General features: G+C 36.5%; 1 protein-coding gene across 4 annotated transcripts in view; it reads right to left on the reverse strand.

The window, feature by feature from the left end:
• The window catches only part of DENND1B (DENN domain containing 1B), a 212,086-nt gene that overhangs the window by 100,990 nt on the left and 90,285 nt on the right, over window positions 1-20,811 (reverse strand). For all 4 annotated transcript variants that reach the window (XM_081946402.1, XM_081946401.1, XM_081946400.1 and 1 more), the window contains 4 exons: window positions 9,348-9,417; window positions 6,689-6,769; window positions 1,503-1,556; window positions 860-970 (listed from right to left, as the gene is read on the reverse strand). In XM_081946402.1, the coding sequence (XP_081802528.1) occupies window positions 860-970; window positions 1,503-1,556; window positions 6,689-6,769; window positions 9,348-9,417 (316 nt within the window). The remainder of the gene's footprint in view (window positions 1-859; window positions 971-1,502; window positions 1,557-6,688; window positions 6,770-9,347; window positions 9,418-20,811) is intronic.

Below are 20,811 nucleotides of genomic sequence, written 5' to 3' on the forward strand. Positions count from 1 at the left end.
CATTAGTTTTTGAAAATGTTAACACATCCACTTTATTGTTAAGGGAAGAATAGACACCCGCATGAATAAAGCCTGGTATTAAAGTATTAAGTAAAGCAAAGGGTTTGAGGGAGTTTAATTAATTTATTTATGGGCTTAAATTAAGCAGACACTATGCAGATATAAATGATGCTCACTGGCATGAAGGCAATGTTATTTTCAAATTAAAGGTGATGGATTTAGAGTTATAAATGACACCACAAGGGAAAAGCTGAAACAAACAGGACTATCAAAAGATTTAGGCATGGATAAACACAGCAGACCCTTTATCTCAGTTCCATCTGCAATGACACACGAAAGCCATTTCAGCCTAGGCAGAGGCATAAAACTGATGTAATAAAAAAATGACTTGGAATAGTAAGTCATTATCAGTCTGAAGAGCTGCTCAAAATCAGAGTCATTACAGTATATCTTCCCCAAACACTACTAGATTTAGGATAGCAGCTATTATCATGGCCCTTTGATTCCTGTCTAGTAGGTCCAATGGAATAAGCCACAAGTGAATAATAAAGATCTTATAATAGCCCTTAAGAATTCTTTATAGGTTGGAAGGCATAGAAATATAACTCTAGAGGGTTAAAGAACTCTCATCCCTGGGTAACAAAAAGTAATTAACCCGTCTTAATGTATTTGAGTAAGCCTATATCAATCAGACTTCCATGCTTCAAGAGTCAGATTAAAACTACATCTTTTAAAGAGAGTATGTAGATATTGTCTCATAAGTATATAAGGCACATATTTAAATCTAGAGAGATATGCAAGCCTTTATTGTGAAATGTTCAATATAGTCTACTTGAAAAGAGATGTGTGAAGTACTCACAGTGCTTAGCTTGCTGGAGGTAATAATGATGCGTCTCTCATGCAACATGCTGGCATAAAGTTGTAGCATGTTATTCACATCCACAGCAACAAAATATTCAGTAAGATTTCTCTAGTAAACGAAGAATAAGGTCTGTTAACACATTAATAAAGGTAACTGAATTATATATAAATTTATTTCTGTCTAGTTAAAATAATCTTTTTAAAGAAATGTATCTCCTTAATAAGCATTTAACTGAAATTTATCTATTACCATTTGCATATTTTGAAAACATGTCCAAGAATAATCTTATATTTTCAGAAAGGCGCCTCTTGAATTGCTTGTTTTTGAGTTTACTATATATCTATAACAATTTATTTAAAACTCCAATTATATATACATACACTAAATCCTAAGTAAACCCTTGCATTAATTTTAGTTAAATTAGCTGTATAAATGCAGACATAATCACACACACATTGCTGCACATATACACATATTATCCAAAATATATATATAATACTTAATTATGCAGTTCCTATAGATGAATGAAGCCATATTAATGAGGGACTTTAATCAATAACTATTCAGATTTCTACAGATGTTTGTTAAATGATTTAATTTGTAAACCTTTATAAATATTGCAAATATAATCAAAACTTACACTTTCAGGAACAGTTGGTAATCCAGTTAAATCAGGAGTAATAAAATACGAATGCTAGTCAAGAAAAAAAAATACAAAATTATTATTCAAAAAGAGAAAATCATTATAAAATAATACTGTCTGTATAAGCAACTAAATTTTAGATCTGCTTTGAGAGGACATATTATTAGCAACCAGAAGCACCAGATTATTCAACCCATGTTGATATACCCATTTAAAAAAAATTAACTTCTGCTGAAATCGTGCAGTACTGTTGATTCTGCATACATACTAAACAGATTTATGACAGCCAACAATGCAAAAGAGGATCAGAAAATAGCTTTGCACAGTAAACTTAAAATGAAAGCAACTGGAAGAGATTAAAAGAAAAATACCCTTTTAGTTTCTCCAACACATACTACTATTCTAATGATTAACTAGTTTTATTAGAAAATGGATTAATGGAGATGTGCACTACAATAAAAACAATAAAAACATATCCAGTTACTATTTTCTTACCTCTAGAGTGACACATAATTGGAAGTAAGGAAGGGGTATGTGGTATTCCTCACAAAACTTAATTTTGTTTTGGGGATTATAGTTACCGACCCTTACCATGTATGGTTCTCATTGTGAAACATTTATGGGTAATCTTTTAAATAAGATGTGTTCTCCATGGTTTTTAAAAAGAAATGAGAGGTAACCAAACACAGAGGTTTTTACAAAGGAGTTTGGGGGGGGGAGGAAAGTTGCCCACATTCATTTGGGATATAATTAGTAGCCTGGAAACGGTTCTTCCCGCTACTATTTCCACTCTGAAAAATCTTACAGTGACAAAATGGTTAATACAAAAAGACATAGGCTGTTTTCAACTTATGACCCCCAATTGGGATGGAACTTCTGTCTTAAGTCAGCGTGGTTGTTGGAAAGCAAGGCATCACAGGACCAGACTCAACGGTGCAACATTTCTGCTATGGTCATTAAGCGATTCACATGATTGTTAAGCAAATTCAGTTTCTCCAGTTGACTTTGGTTGTCTGAAGCTGGCTGGGAAGATGGCAAATCACAACTGTCGTAAATGCAAGTTAGTTGCCAACTGCCCTAATTGTGATCATGTAACTATGGGGATAATATGATTGTCATCATTTTGAGGACCAGCCATTACTTTTTCCGAAGCCATCATAACTTTGAACCAAAGTTAAACAAATGGTCATAAATCAGGAACTACCTACAGTAACTACTTGTCACTGTGAGATTTTTGAAAGTAGCTTTCAAGGCTTCTCAGGGAATAATCAAACTTATTCAAATAAATGTACATTTGTTTTAATCAAAAAAGAAGCAAGCAAGCAAATGGAACTAGAAAACAAGAAAAAAATCCTATAAATACCCAAAATTAGAAAGGGTTTTTTAATTTAAAAAATTAACATATATTTCACTATCAACATAAATAAAATATAGTTTATGAATACTACAGAGATAAAGGAGAAAAAACCTATTACCTCTCCCTTTTGTTTGCAAGAAATACTTTATATTTATGGAATGACTGATATTGGATTACATGAGGTACAAAATGTTATTGTGCTTTTAACAAGACAACATGATAGGTTGATATAAGAGCTGACTGAAGTAACATTTGATCAACTGAGAATTCTTAACAACATAGATGCTTAATATAGAACTAAATTTCCTTTCCTTTCATTCATTAGTTATAATTTCAGAATGTCCTACTTTTGTTCTAACGTTGGGCAGTGGGAAACCTTATTTCAAAATAGAAATAATCGTGATTGCCATGCAGCTCTAGCTTCAATTTTACTGCACAGCACAATCTATATTCCAATAAAACTCTTGTGTCTGTTTGCCTGCTTGTAACCTTTAACTGGGGAAAATGGGCATCAGAATACGCAATTTTTTGAACCAAGGCAACTCAAATGGGTTAACTTATAGAAGGCTAGGACCCATTACTCCCATGGTAATGGAATTTTGGGAAGTTGTGGCTGATACAGTTCCTCCACACTGCTATGGTCAATGACTGTCATTTCCAATGCTCCCTGACAGCTTCCCACAAGTTAATAGGGAAGCCAACAGGAAACGTAAACTCAGTCATGATTGTCCATCAAGTCTTTTACTTATGGGAAACTAGCAGGGAATGTTTGTAATGAGGAAGTAAGAAAAGAAGGTTGCATGTTGCCTGGATAAGTCTTCCCCACCTGCACAATTTCCCCAACCCCTTGGCACTTGCACTGTGCCAATCACTTGAGCAACCTCATGCGTCTTTCCTGACCTATACAGCATCCTTATGTGCCTTTCAGAACACTGGTTTTTATTCGCCTTTGGACAGAGAAAAAATGGTAGCGAACACCAGTTCTTGAAAGGCACAGAAGGCTGATGTTCACAAGGATTTGAGGTCTGTTCCTCCAGCACACAGGAGAATTTTCCTTCCCTGCACAGTGGGGAGGAGAAAACCTTGCTGTACCAAGGTAATAGACCTCAAGTTCTCCATTTCCTGCACTTGCAACCTTCCCTGCCAATTCCTCATTGTCTTTCTGGGGAAGTTGACAGAGAAGATTGCAAATAGTAATCACATGATTGCAGGACACTTGATAACCAGTTGTAAATGTGAACAGATTGCCAAGCCCCTGAAATGTGGTCACATAACTAGGGGCAACACAATCATTTACAACAGCTGGTGATTGTTTATATTCCATAAAGCATCTGTTCTAAGGCTGTCATAAAGGAAACTCATAAAATCACCGGTCATAAGTTGAGGACAGTCTGTATGTTTAATCTGATCAATTGGCTTGTATCCTTGGGTTTTTACATCTTTGGATTATTTCCTATCGCAAACACCTTTCCTGGGTTTTTGGCAAGATGTAAGAGAGCTTGATTTTATAATCATTGAGAAGCCAAAAATTCAATTTGCTGAACAATTATCATGAAAATGACACTGAAATATAATGAAGATGTGATGGGAAGACATTGCTCACATACTTTCAACAGGGCCATCTGTAAATATATTCAGTGAAAATAATACAGTTTTGATCCCTAGGCTACTAAGATCCCTTCTCTGAAATACACAAACAACTAAAATAGAGAAAAACATTCTCTGCATTTTTTAATAAGCAAAAGAGGTATAAGAATAAACTATTGTCACTTTATTAAATATTAAGACTCTTTTTAGTAGGCAATTTACACATATAGTTCCAAATCTGACAATATATATTCTTGGAAAATATATTCAAATAGTTTGCCTTCTTTAGAACAGAGTCACAACATAGTGATTTCTCAGGGGACATTTATAAATCTCTTGCAATCAATAGACATCATTTGGCAAGCAGTTTTTTTAAAGCACCCGAGAAGAATATTTTGTACTTATTTAACATATATGGTTCAGTATTCAAAATATGCTCACTGGAAAACACTTGTTATTTTTCCAACAAGATCAACCAATTCATTTTTGAAGCAAGGCTTATTTGGCTTTTTAAAATGTGTTCCTTTCTAAATGAATTTGCCCCTTCTTTTTAACGACTGTTTCATCCTTTTATGCTTCTTCTTTCAAGTCATGTAAGATTTTATTTTTGTTTTGCAGAAGAAAAGGTAACAGGATTGCTAAAGAAGGAAATTTTGTTAAAGCAACAAATGACATGGTAAGAAAAACTAAGATATATATTATAATTATTTTTCTTAAAGGAAGCCTCTTCTTCATTAATAATAATTATATTCATTACTATGTTAAGTTTAAATTTGCAATAACAAAGCTCAGATTGTTGCTCTCCCAATCTTCTAGTATCTTAATTATCATTGGAGGGGGGGGGGAATCAGTGTAACCAAACCCATATGGCAGCAAAAGTAGATTTTAAAGAGAATGAAAATTCTAAAGACATATTTTTTTTGTTTCTATTGCCAATGTGCCTATTTGCAATCTTCAATATAGGTTTATGTGCCTCCTATCTCAAAATAGCAGGAAACCAATTTTCAGCCATTATGATGAGGAGTTTCAGGAGCTGAAAAAATGAAGACATGGGAGCTGCAAATGAGGTTCTGACACTGTAGGTTGTCCATCTCTGTGTTAAATCAATTTAAAATATATTATATCTCTTTTTTTTTCTTCAAAGAATTCAAACAGGAAATGAGTTACATCTACAATAATTATATCTTGTATCATGAATCGCTTCTGGGCAGAAGGCTGCTAAACAAACATCTGATTTCATGCTCATTCATCCAGTAAACTGGTTGGCTGCAATAAATTTCAATTTCAAAATACTTTATTAAAAAAATGATGTTAATGTGTTAGCCAAGAAAAGATTTCAGCTTTGCACTGAGTCCTAGAGAAAGCGACAGAAAGGATAAAATATATTTATGGAGAATTAAATTACTTTACTCTATACTGATTACAGTTAAAGACAGCATTCCAAGTACCTTTCGAAGTATGGTTATCATTTAACAAGTAGTATAACTTTTCACATAATAGTCTCTTATTAAAGAATTTGTAAATCCATATGTACGAACTATATCCAATGACCTATCTTTAAGTGTATGGAATGCACCATACATGTATTGTGTGGTATTTGTTAAAATTAAGGGAAATGTAAAAAAGGAAACAGCACATTTAAGAGAGACACCAATTCCTTGATCCAAAACTACTGTATTTCGGATATCAGAATATTTCCTAAAACTAAAATAGGATAAAGAAGTATAATGGCCCACTTACTAGATTAGTACCGGTACCATCATTTATATGGGCCATATCAACATCTGGACTTTTGCCCTGGATCCCCAAATGAGAGATAATGCTGTAGTACATAGCCATTATTCAATCAAATAAGTTGGGTTTAATTTATTCAGAAGCTTTATTTGAAAACAACTATAAGAGTGATTGTAAACAGCTTCTATTTCATCAGAATTAGTTAGCAAAACTGTTTTGAATATGTGCCTTATTTCCTGCACAATTGGCATCTCTTGTAGAACAGTCTTTTAAAGTTGAGCCATTTATCAAGTAATTAGCAGCTACTCCTCCAAGATTATATGGGAGGATAAGTACAATGGAACACTCCACAATAATAATCAACATATTTACTCATATCTATAAAAAGAATTTTATGGAAAAACCAGATTCATCACTATTTACAGAATTGACCTATTATATGATCCAGTTAGGACTTTAATATTTTAATTAAAATTCAACTTTCTGTAGTATAAACCATACTTACCAAATTTAAGCTGATAGGAGTATTTGCCTCTGGCACAGAATGGTTATGCCATGTTTCTAATAAATCATTCAAGTCAGCTTCCTATGTAAAATAAGATTTTTTTCAAAAATATATTCAATAGACACAAAGACGTCATTTGCATTCACTGTATATCAAGACCAAAAATAAGTTCAATCACTTTCTCTGCAAACAGAAACAATCTCACTTTCCCTTTTTATTCTCAAGTGGACACATGAAAAATTCCATGGTTAATTTGTAAAATACTGCAGTCTTTCCATCTGTTAATCAAAGCTTTATGGATTATGATTAGATTTATAATAAAGCATATTCCTATATGAACATCCAAAGAAAAACATTTTATAAAGTAATGCATAAAACTATGAAACAAACATTGGTACAAAAATGCAACAAAAATAAACAAATGAACAGTACAAAAAAGAGTAATACTATAGATGGAAAGGGCAATCAAGCCATATAAAAACCAAGACAAAATAAAAATAAAATATGTATAGCACATGCCAGATTTCTTTATTTCCAGGACAAAGTTTTCTAAGGAACTGCAAAATCATTGAACACCATACAATATAAAGAGCGCTCCGTGTGCCTAATTTAAAAACGTTATAGCCCACCATTATAATCTAGATAAAGCAGAAATAAAATTAAAATATCATCTAATATTAAACATCGTCCATTGTTTCACTTTAAAAAATAGATTTTCTACAAACTACTATAGGGCCCAACATGTCTCTTTTGGTAGGTAATTCAACAAACATCAATACATTCCTGAATGATGCTCAACGATCTGATAATGGCCCTACGATTAGAGTTTCTAAAGCTGATCTTAGTCTCCAAAGCAGGTTAATACTTTCCCAAAATTATCCCAAACTATCTAAATTACTTTTTAAAATGTAGCCTTTCCAGGAATTCATTCTATATCCAAACCCATTTTAGAAAGAACACTATACAGGTGAAACTCGAAAAATTAGAATATTGTGCAAAAGTTCATTTATTTCAGTAATGCAACTTAAAAGGTGAAACAAATATATGAGATAAGACTCATTGCATGCAAAGCAAGATAGTTCAAGCTGTGATTTGTCATAATTGTGATGATTATGACGTACAGCTCATGAAAACTCCAAATCCACCATCTCAGAAAATTAGAATATTACATGCAATCAATAAAACAAGGATCGTACATAGAACAATATCGGACCTCTGAAAAGTATAAGCATACATATGTACTCAGTACTTGGTTTGGGCCCCTTTTGCAGCAATTACTGCCTCAATGCGGCGTGGCATGGAAGCTATCATCCTGAGGCACTGGTGAGGTGTTATGGAAGACCAGGATGCTTCAATAGCGGCTTTCAGCTCTTCTGCATTGTTCGGTCTCATGTGTCTCATCTTTCTCTTGGCAATGCTCCATAGATTCTCTATGGGGTTCAGGTCAGACGAGTTTGCTGGCCAATCAAGCACAGTAATCCCACAGTCATTGAACCAGTTTTTGGTGCTTTTGGCAGTGTGGGCAGCTGGAAAATGAAGTCAGCATCCCCATAAAGCTCATCTGCAGAAGGAAGCATGAAGTGCTCCAAAATCTCCTGGTAGACGGCTGCGTTGACCCTGGTCTTAATGAAGCACAGTGATCCAAAGTCCTGTTGCTCAGTGGTCCAAAGTCCTCTTTTCTGATGAGACCAACTTTTACCAAAAGCACCAAAAACTGGTTCAATGACCGTGGGATTACTGTGCTTGATTGGCCTCTCCATTCTTCCTTCATACTCTGGGTCCTTGGTTCCCCAATGAGATGCAAAAGTTGCGCTCATTAGAAAAGAGGACTTTGGACCACTGAGCAACAGGACTTTGGACCACTGTGCTTCATTAAGACCAGGGTCAACGCAGCCGTCTACCAGGAGATTTTGGAGCACTTCATGCTTCCTTCTGCAGACGAGATTTATGGGGGTGCTGACTTCATTTTCCAGCTGCCCACACTGCCAAAAGCCCAAAACCTGGTTCAATGACTGTTGGATTGCTGTGCTTGATTGGCCAGCAAACTCATCTGACCTGAACCCCATAGAGAATCTCCAAGGGACATTGGAGGTCTTCTAGTCCAACCCACTGCTCAAGCAGGAGACACTACACTACACTTCAGACAGGTAGCTGTCCAATTTCTTCTTAAAAGCCTCCAGCACCCAAACTTCTGAAGTCTTGATTTCTATCTTTACAGTTCATCTATTTCCAGTTTCACAAATAACTGGTTTCTTCCTCAATAATACAACATGTCTTATAGTAAGTCTTCCTAAGCATAAACAAATGACAAAGGTTGAATAACATTATCTCTATTAATATAAATTGTGTCACTTTCTTGCATTTCTTCAGCAAATTAATTTAATATTTTATAATAAAGTATTAAAACTGTCCACACTCAAATTCTATCCCAGAGTGTAATCTTGATGTATAATTTCTAGCATAGAAATGTCATTCAATTTCCCTACTTAAAAAGGTTTTTAAATTATTAAGCTATTTATTTTAAAGAAAAGTAATAATAGCAGTAACCTAAAATGTATGTAATTCTTGATTTTTTTTTCAAAAAAAGGAACTACTACCTTAAAATCATTGATGATTAGCAGTTCTTCAGAAAATCATTTCTATTTAATAACAAAATTACCTGTTCTTTAGCTAAATATTCCGCCAGCGTATTTAAAAGTTTGTAGTACATCTCAAACCATGGCAAATAGCTGAAAAGACAAACAGAGCACTTGTAAGAGAAGGAAGCATTATTTAAAAATTATTTCACTGTAATGCGCTTTTTGAAAAACCTTAAGCAAGTTTGATGATATAGAAGTGGAAAATTCACAAGAAAAGATAACTGAAAATATTTTAAACCACATAGTAAGAAGCAATGTTAAAAAATACTCTTGACCTCAATTCAAGTTTTGATTAAGCAAGTTCTCTCTGTGGGAAAGGAACAGTTTTTCTTATCTACCTAGCTGACATGACATTGATACGGAGTTAGTGCACTGGGAAGTATTGGCAGGAGAAAATTCAATCCAGACCTTACCTAAGGCCATCATATTCCTGAAACACTCAAAAAAGTTTTTAAAAAATCAGAGCAATTTCCTTCTATGTCATTTTTCAAGTATTCTGATATTTAGTGGAAAGGATTTTTAATTAAATATATTTTATAATTAAACAGTATCAGCAAACAGTCAAAGATAAATATAGCTTTAGTCAGTACTGCAAACAATAATCAAATATATCTGCTAATACACTCATTTAATCCACCTCTGCTCTCTCTTAACCCATCAGTCAGGGTTCAAGAATAGGACCTGCTTTCACAGATATGTGGATTTTTCTATATTTGTCTAGTGACAATAAATCCAAGACTAATTTCAATGGAAGCCTGAAGTTTCTTCACTCTCTAGAACACATTATTTTGTTTTTTATTCTCAAAAGAATATTCACAATATTCAATATTCGCCATCCTTTAAAAATCTGTAATTTCAACATTTTAAAAAGATCAGAGTTCCATTTTATGGTTGAATTACCTCAATAGCAACCATTAAATATTTTTTAAAAGCAACCTTAAATTGAATACTTATAAAAAATGATAGCTAAAACTATTATAATGTACCTTCTATATTTTTATCCACACATTTGTTCAATATTTTCATATATAAGATTAGGATCATCATGCATTCACTAGGCCATCATGTTTTATGAAAAAAATGCACCAATTTTTCACACACAAGGATCCCTTTAAAGAGAGTTACGCTAGGCAAATGCATACTTCCTCTGGTACCTATTCCTCGTATAACCCTCAATAATGTCCAACAATGTTCTGGAAGCCTCCTCAGTCAGACATTTTGCCATACTCCTCCCCTCATTTCCCTCAACTACATGATTTTTTTTTTTTTTACTGTGGAGCTTCCATCCATTCAACTATACACATAAATCCTTTCTAAAAATCTGGTTACAAGGACTGGAATGGGTTGAGTTGAGGCACATATATGATAACTCATAATGATGAGGAACACAATTAGGATTTTAATAAATTTAAGATAGGGACTGCTGAATCTAGATAAATATTTAGCAATAATCACACAAAAGTCAACTCACAAAACTGGTTCAAACGGATGGTATAAATTACAGCAGGTTAGCAAATGTTTCAACAAATTTGCTGCCCACTACATCAAACCAAAAGTTGGAAATAGCATCTGCAAAATCAATCATAGATGTGGCTCTGTATTGCTTTTAATATCATTAGATCCTACCCAATATAGTCCATACCTGTCACATAAACAATCACACCCGATATTTCATTACTAATTAAAAACGTATTTAACATATTCTTTTAATCCATTAAGCTACCAGTCAGGCATTTCAGCCTTCATTTGAAGACAGTCTTCAGCTTTGTTGTACAAAGTCGATTTCCAGCTCTCTTGCACTTCCACTTACAATTCTGATAACGCTTTTATATTCACAAGTCAAAGGTTAAATAAAGGAAAGGAAATGTTTTCTGTCAAACAGTCAGGCAACCACTAACAGTCCTGAACTACCAGCAGGAATCTTAACTTCTAGTATTCAAATAAAACTAAGGAAACCGCCTTTCCGTAGCTAAATGTCTTAATGTCTAGGGACTACTTTCTGTCTGGAAAATTGACACAAAATGTGTAAAATTGAAACATTCTGTTTCTGGTGGATTTGCTTGAAGTGGAGGATGGGGTAGGAATGCTTCAAATAGTCTAAGATAAAGAACTGTAGTACAAATATATCATGATAAAAAGTCATTTAGAAATCTAAGGTATTATGTTATAATAAATTTTCATTAATCATTTTCTAGGTTGAATATTTAAATGATGACATAGCAATTTCTAAAAATGCAGTAAGTTTAACAGAGAGCTAAATAGCACTAATTATACCAGTTAAACTATTGTAAATTTAGGACCACTATATTAGAACTATTGGGGGGGGCAGCACGGTGCCTCAGTGGTTAAGACCCTGGGTTTATTGGCTGGAAAGGTGCCAGCCCAGGTTCAAGATCCAAGCTTCATGTGACAATGTGAGCCCCCGTCCTCATTCCAGCTTCTGCCAACCTAGCAGCTTGAAAGCATACAAGCAAGTAGATGTATAGGTACCACTTTGGTAGGAAAGTAACAATGATCTATGACGTCCGGCTGGCCACATCACCGTGAAAATGTCTTCAAACAGTGCTGGTTCAATGGCCATGAAATGGATATGAGCACCACCCCTTATAGTCAGTAATGACTAGCAGAGTAAAATTTGCAGGGATTCCTTTACTTTATATTAGAACTATTAGAAATATTTCTATCTGACTTTCTTATACCGACATTAAAAACCCAGCTATAACAAATTTCAGAAGTAATTTTTTTAACAGCATTTTATGTTACTGAAATTTACAATGACATTAAACAAGTACAAGTACTCCCTGGCTTATTATCATAATTGAGCCTGGAATTACAATTGTAAATTGTGACAGTTGTTAAGCAGGTGTGGTAGAATTTGGTGCAGTCACAGCCTGGAATCTTTGATATGCAAGAAAAAGCTCAAAATGAACCTTTTCTAACCTTTCACATGGTATATAAAATAAGTAAATTGAACTTTAGTCTGGCACAATTAATGTCAGGCACAAGGAACCAAGAATGACAGGAGGATTTACTCAAAATTATTTCTTTATTATTGCTTGCCCATAGATAGGAATTTTTAGCCAATGGGCTTTTTTTTTTTTTTTGGCAGAAACCAGAAGTAAAAAAAAACATGTTGAAAGTTGTGGTCATGTGACTACGGGGCATTGAAAATTGATATAATTTTATTTATTTTATTTTATTTATTTATTTATCCCTCCTTTATTATTTTTACCAATACCTCAAGGTGACAAACATATCCAACATACCTTCCTCCTCCTATTTCCCCAAAACAATAATCCTGTGAGAAATGTTTGTTTGAGAGTGACCAGCCAAGGTTGCTCAGTTGGATTTCATGACTAAGGAGGAACTAGAACTCATAGTCTCCTGGTTTCTAACATGCTGCCTTAACCACTGAACCAAACTGGTGTTCTGCAAATGCAATCATGAGACTGTGGCTGTCAGAAATTTGAAACTGGGTCAAAAGTAGTTCTGAGGAGATATGATGTAGCTTTGAATGGCTGGCCTATCATAAATTAAGGACTCCCTATATTAAAAAGCAAAGCTTGATATAGTCTTTTTTGCTGAATATTGAAAGACTTGAAATAAAAGGTTTTGTGGAGGTCCTTACAATGTTAGAAATGTTGGCTGAGAATTTGCATGGGAAAAAAATAGAGAAATTTAAAATGAAATAATAAAAAAAATTACATAGAGCTTGCAAGAAGTTCCATCAATCTTTTTGAGAATACAATTTCCTGTTCTTTTGTAGTATTTAGTAACTATTTAGTAGCTAGAATGAGGAACAAATACTTTCATCTAAAAAGGAAGCATAGATATTGTTTGAATTTTTTCATCACCCAACTCCATTTTCTCCCCTCTATTCTAAAATGTACAGTCATTTTCTTCAATATGTCAATGAACGAGTATAATGAATCATTTGTTCTATTTAACTAATTTTCTAGTACTAGTTTTGAGACGTCTATGGAGAACAAATTGCATTTTACGTACTATTTATGCAGAAATATTGAAAACTCAATAGAGTTCATCAACTTTTAAACATCACTGTAGCACAGCAAATTGAGAATTGTGATATTGCTAATTTATAAATGTCTTTGCAACTAGTAGCCAGAAAAAGTAGTAATAAAATGATAACTTGATCATATATTGTGACTACTCAGTTGGATACCCGTGCTTCACTACAGAACTGGAATAGCAGTAGGCAGCATTCTTCGCCATAACGCTCCATTATCCTGTAGCTGTAAAAGGCAGCAGCGGACACGGTTTTCTTGAGAGGAACTTTGGTGTTTGGTTCACAGTGAGGTACATTGATGTAATAGCCATCTTCTCCATGGCAGAACATCAGAGGGTACTGGAGAGCGTCATAGGCACAGTGCATCTCACTGATTCGTAACAACCCGTTGTCTTTGCCGTGGAGAACGATATCTCTCTTTTCAAAATCCTGGCCGACAATGAGAACAGCCACTTCTGTAGTTGTGGGGGAACTGAAACGATTTCAGTGCTCTCCAGAAGGCTTCTTATCGGCGTTAATCACCACTTGGAAGTTCTTCTGCCCCTTAGGAACAGAATCAATAGCAGCCTTAAGTTCCAGAATATACTTGTTGTTGTTCACGCAGCAACTTCTGCAGTTGGCTAACCAGTTGTGGATTAACACCAGGATAAATTCCACAACGGATGTCCCTCTCATTGCCATCATCACCAACAAAGTATATCTGGAGAAATGAAGGATGCTGCTGAGGCCCCATCATGATACTCCCTATTCTGTGTAGACCTGCCCCTGCACTTTGAATGTTGACATAAAATTTTCCTCCTTCACCTCTCTGGCTCCAAAATATGTCATTTGAAAGCATCCGTTTGTACTTCCAGACAGCAGAAAGAAAGTGCTTTGCCATTGGATGCTGGTGGGTGAGAAGGCTGTGTAAGGGTTCAGGGGAGGGCTAAAGGGGACTTTACCGCCACCGTAGCACATACCGGGACTCTCACCCTACCACTTTAGAGCACAGCACCAGGCACAGGGTAACCAGTGTTCGAGATCAACAACCTTGTCCCTGGAGTAATCAATCTGAGGTTCATATTTAAAACCAGACAAATTAGTCCAAGGCATTGATCTTATTTGTGACTTATTAACATAGAGGTTATTAGATGTATACTTTTTTACAGCCTGTCTACTGACTTGGGGATGAGTTTGACGATACTTGTGTGCAGTTTCACTTACTTGTGTTTTCTTAATCACATCTGTAAATGTTTTTCTGAGGTTTTTGCCTCTTTTCCCTTTAACTGGTGTTACAGTAGAAGGAACAGATTTGTCTAAACTAAGGAGAAAAATAAGGGCGGGGGGGGGGGGGGAAATCTGCCTCTGCCTACCAGCATCCATCGGTATTCATCTGGTTAGCGTCCTGTTAGTGTGAGAGAGAGTTGAGGGGTGGTGTTTAGAAACTCAAACAGTATTTCCTGTGTGAGCAAGAAAGAGACAGGAAGAGACTGAGCATGACTTAGCTCAACTGTTCTGTAGTAAAGTTGCTTGCTGCTGTAAAAGTAAAACTGAAACTCCTCTCCTCTGCTTCTGTTTTGCATTTGGATTAGATTTCTTTTCAGGTTGGGATAGGGAGTAGAACTCCTTAGCATGACAGCACGTTAATAATAATATAGGAAATACTAAAGCTCTTATGGTCATTTCGAAAAATCCTTTCTTAAGTGAGCACCTAGAAGCCAAGAATAATATACATGGCAAACTTGATGTTTGTAGGCTTTATCTAGATTTGGAGATTTTGTGATTATGCATTAGTGGTATTTCACTTTTATATATATATAGATTACAGGCAGTCCTCAGCTTACACCCATTTGTTCAGCAACTCTAAAAAAATGGACTTAGGGCCAATCTTTCCTTGCCAATTTTCCACAAGCAAAGTCAATGGTGTAGATGTCAAGGAAGATTGCAAGTTGTCCCACTAAGTCACTCCTGTTGCTTTTCTTTCATACTACCTTCTGCCAGTTCCTACTCTGTAGCATAGGGCCACATGACCACAACACCCTCCCCCTCCACCTCTTGTGGCCTTCATCGGCCCACCCGCAACCTCTGTCAGCCCACCTGAGGCCTCCACCAATCCCCCATGCTCCCTAATGCCCACCCACAGCACTCAGATACAAACACTCTCATTACTGGGGAATTCAGCCTCTTCCCTCTTAATGACTTGGGCACCCTGGAGTTCTGACCATATATCCATAACTGCAGGATTGCTGTTGCTAAGCAATGAAGTGACATAACATTGCACTCAATGACAGCCATGCTTAGCAATGGTAAACACGATTACAACTGCCATCATAACCCAAAGACTGCATTTTTCTCTCTCAATATTATGTAAATTCTTACGCATTTCATTTATTTATCCTTTCCAAATAAGATCCCACACACAATGTTTCTACATCATAATCCCAATTAATAGTTTTAATACAGAACCATGCTTAGATAATATAAACGTTGCATGCATACTGAGTGTATCAAGAATAAATTATCATATGATTCATTGTTCAAACCATGCTTCCAGTATAGAATATTGACACATTCGAAGCAAGAAAAATTGTTTTCATGGATTCTCCAGGCCCTTGACATTATACATTAAAAAATTTGACTGATGTATTGGACCTTAAGTGAACTGGCAAAGCGAAAAACAAGGAACAACCTACTGGCACATCACAAAGAATCTGTACATTACCATCTGTTGGAGTTGTACACATCTTAGTTCCTCACTATTTTCATCAATGATTCCAAATATGATAATCCTATTGTGGCCTGAACAATGAAGTTTGCAGTCTGCAGCTGCCCCTCAGGTTTTTCCCTACACTCTTCTATAAACATGCAGGCCAGTTCATGAACAAAATTACTGCCCTTAGCAGTTTTCACTCCAAATATTTCTTTTTTAAAAACTCCACTGGTATTAATAATGCAGGAAATAGACAGTAGAAAATTTTACAAAGCTAACTGGCTTCAGAAAAGCATACAAAAGTGTCTCAATCAAAATCCCACATACTTTAACTACCATAAAGGGGGAGTGGGGCAGAAGGGTAAGCTGCTTGCTTTACATGAACATCAACATTTAATGTAATTTAGCTCTCGACTAATTGTGCCATCAAGTTGATCTTGAGTGTAGCAACCAAGCTAGCCAGGATGATCTGACTCCAACCTAGTCCTTCAGATCTTTCAACTATACACCCATTACTCCTGTAATTGAGCTCATCCATCTTGCTGCTGTGGTCTTCTTCTTCTCTTTCCTAATGTTATAGAGTTCTCCAGAGAGCCCTTATATTGCCTTTTAAATAGAAATACTTCAGAGAAAAAAATGAAAACATCCTACAAAAGTAAGGTTCTACAAGAACCTCATAGGCAAGAAAAGCCAAATGCACAGGTATAAAATAGATGGCAATTGACTCAATAATAGTAACTGTGAGAGGAATCTTGGAGTCCTAATGGGCAACCACTTAAATATGAGCCAGCAGTGTGCTGCAGCTGCCAAAAGAGCCAACAGTCCTAGGCTGCATCAACAGAGGGATAGAATCAAGATCACGTGAAGTGTTAATATCACTTTATAATGCCTTGGTAAGGCCACACTTGGAATACTGCATCCAGTTTTGGTCGCCACAATATAAAAAGATGTTGAGACCCTAGAAAGAGTGCAGAGAAGAGCAACAAAGTTCATTAGGGGACCCGAGGCTAAAACATATGAAGAACGATTGCAGAAATTAAATATGTCTAGTTCAAAGAAAAGAAGGACTAGGCGTGACATGATAACAGTGTTCCAATATCTAAGGGGCTGCCACAAAGAAGAGAGGATCAACCTGTCCTCCAAAGCACCTGAAGGTAGGACAAAAAGCAATGGATGGAAACCAATCAAGGAGAGAACCAATCTAGAACTAAGAAGAAATTTCTTGACAGTGAGGTCAATTAATCAGTGAAAAAACTTGCTTCCAGAAGTTATAGGTATTCCAACATTGGAGGTTTTTAAGAAGAGATTGGGCAACCAATTGTCTGAAACATTATAAGGTTTGCTGCTTGATCAGAGGGTTGAACTAGAAGACTTTCAAGGTCTCTTCCAACTCTGTTACTCGATTATATTGCATTACATTGCTGGTAATTATAGAATTAGCAAGGCAAATCTTGGGATTTGTTGATTCAAGGCAAGTGTGGTAAGAAAGAATTTGCCAAACACCATTACTGGGTATCTGAATTACAGTGCCTCTGTACCTGTTCCCTGAGAGCAAGCAAACAGGGAAAAGAATTTCTAATTTATATTTTTACTGAAGCAGTAAATAAGCTATTTATGAAATACATTAAAGCTGTAATAATTGATGGCACAGTTTTTGTAGATGGAGGAATCTGTTAAGTAGAAGGATTGCAAGTAATTCATAGGAACGTGTCAGATGCTATCTAGCTATTCATATAGCACTGATATCAAATATAGTAGAAACTTGGTTTCTGAGGATTTCCTTATATCTATGCTCTTGACATTACGTTACAATCTTCACCTGTAAGAAAGAGTTATAGTAGATATTAACATAGTGAATTAAGTTGGGGTGGTGGTGGAATAATTTAATGGTGATTAAATTAGATAATTTGGATTAATGTAAGTACTTTTTAAACTGACCTTCTAAATGTGTAAAATGTAACTATATCCCGGAAAGGAAAAGATCATGCCCCATCATACCATTTACATAACTTTCCATTATAATTATTATTAGTGTATAAAATCTGATGGTTGCTCGTATTTCTGTTATAAACACACCTGTCTAGTTACCCAGAATTATCCTTTCTAAGCATGTCTAATTGTTTTGTTTTTGTTTTCTAGATCTGCCCTCTATTTCTTACATCTTTATTGCTCAAACCCACTAAGCTAGCATGCTCCCTTCCTTTGCAATTATATGTTATATTTGTTAGCTTCCATATTGTGCTATTATATTTGTTAAGTACCCATGTGGTGCTGTTGTAACTGCCCAGCCTAAGATTCAACCGCCTTTCTTGCTTATCTCTGAGACAGACTGCTCCATAATTTGTTCTAAGCCGCAAATATAGGTATCTCAGTTCTGTTTTAAAATGGCTGAATGTTACTTTCATTCTGTTTTTAATTAGCAATTTATTGTGGATCTGTCTTAGAGCAAGCTGATGAGAAGCTAATATTCACCATAAAAACTGTGCAGTTGTAATAACATTTTAATCACTTTAGCCTATAGTGTTTTATTGTTTATAGTATTTCTGATACTATTAAGTATTCACTTACTTCCACTGCAACTGAAACATACTAGCAAATGAATCACTTGCTCATAAAACACTACTATTGCTTCAGTTACTATACTATTCCTCTTGAACAGCAATGCTGAGCTTTCTTAGGGAAACCTTGGCCTAGAACAGATTTTCATATAACCCAGTTTAAATGTCCATCTCAAAATTGTAAGATTTTCTTTAAATACCCTTTTCTTGCTACAAAATCCAATATTTATCAATCTTAACAGTAATGCTTCTCCACATTAACACTTTTGTGACAGGCTAGAGTTATCTTAGAAAGTAAAGCTTTTCCTTTTTTTTCCAGTGTCTGATATCAAATTCTAGATAGCAAAATGTTGCTCAAGAAGAGAAGGAAAATAGTAGATATTCAAACAAGTTTCAGAAAGATAACAGAGCTGATAATTGAAAGGGCCCCAAAATATTGAAAATAAGTCAATATGTACTTCAGCTATCATAGAAAGGCCTTTGAGTGTGTTGACCACATTAATATCTTCTTAGGAAAAAGGGACACGGTGGCTCAGTGGCTAAGACACTGAGCTTGTTGATCAGAAAGGTCGGCAGTTCGGCACTTCAAATCCCTAATGCCGCATAATGGAGTGAGCTCCTGTTACTTGTCCTGCTACTTGTCCCGTTATTGCCAACCTAGCAGTTCGAAAGCATGCAAAAATGAAAAATAGGAACCGCCTTTGGTGGGAAGGTAACAGCGTTCAGTGCGCCTTCGGCATTAAGTCATGCCGGCCACAGGACCACAGAGACGTCATCAGACAGTGCTGGTTCTTTGGCTTTGAAACAGAGATGAGCAACGCCCCCTAGAATCAGGATTGATCATTGGCTTACCTGAACGATCATTCTCTGGGCGCTGTGGGAGAGTCCAAGCATGGGTTAAATTCTGCCTTCTGCCCAAGGACTGAATTGAATTTATTTGGCCATGCCCTCTGGTGTTTGCGCTAGCCAGTTTTTCAATTCAGTCTATTGTCCAGTGGATGTATTCAAAGAAGTTCCAGCAGTTCTTGACCAGATAAGCTTGGGCTCTCCTCTTTTTTTTTTACTCTTTTTTCTCCTTTATTGTTTAATTAGTCTATTCCACTGTTAATTGTATATTTTAAAAAAATTATTATCCTTGTCTGTGAATTTTTTCCTTAAGGCAGGTGGGGAGGTCTTTTAAAACTTTTTTCCTTCTCCCCCTTCATCCCCGTGGTGTTCCGGGTCTGCTCGGACGCCACATCAATCAGCAAAAGTAGGTGGATCGCCTGCTTTAATAGACGGCAATCGTTTCAAGCCACGGGGGCTCCCGCTAGGCTCCTTTTAGCTGCGATCGCTATTATCAGCCTCATTGCTGTGGCAGTGGCCATTTTGTGTGCTGAAAATCATGTGCCTTTTTTTCCTTCAGCCCGTTTGCCTTGCTGCCTGCCTGCCTCTAGCAGATCACTGTCATGTCTTCTCCTGTCCGATCCAAATTGGCGGGACTGTTTTGTGGAGAACAGATGGGGGGGGCTGGCTATTCTAGTCAACCTCCGGGTCTGCCTGGAGCTGGGAGCGGTATTTTTGCTTGTGCCATTTTGTTGAGCTGCCATCTGCTTGCATTAGCTCCAGCCACACTTGCAGCCTCCGGTGAGTGGCAAGGGCTTGACTGATGCAGGAGGGCCACTGATCACCATTGCCCTGCATCCAGGTCTGACAAAGAAACTTTTTTTCCTTTTTGTTGATCCAGCAATGAGTTCCAGACTAGATGAGGAACAGCCGAGCCCATCCACCATGCAGGCTGGCAAGAAGGCGAATGAGGCCTTGGAAGCAGTCAAGCCCCAACCCAAAGGCAAGAGCCAGACCAAGGAGTCAGACAAGCTATCTCTTTGGAGCCAAAAAGTACTGGAGAGGCAATTTGCCAAGGCCCAACAAAAGAACGCAACCACCTCCCGCCAGTCTACCCCTCCAGGCTCCCCCCCCCAAGTCGCCCCAGATCTGTGCATCCCATTTCCAAAAGTGAGGATGGGTACCTAGACCTGTCCCCGGGTGATGCCTCAGACTGCCCTGATTCACCTGGGCCTTCTCTGGAGGATGTTGGGGATCTGTTTGCCTGGCCTCCCCTAGACCAGGAAGGGCAGATGGAATTCTCCCTCTCAGAGGCCCCAGATTCTCCTGAGATTCCACATGCACCACCATCTCGCCCTGTGGAGGACCAAGGACCCCAGCTCTAG

The sequence above is a fragment of the Natrix helvetica genome (assembly GCF_964273705.1).
Source record: "Natrix helvetica genome assembly, chromosome: 3".
In the NCBI taxonomy this organism is placed as follows: Eukaryota; Metazoa; Chordata; class Lepidosauria; order Squamata; family Natricidae; genus Natrix; species Natrix helvetica.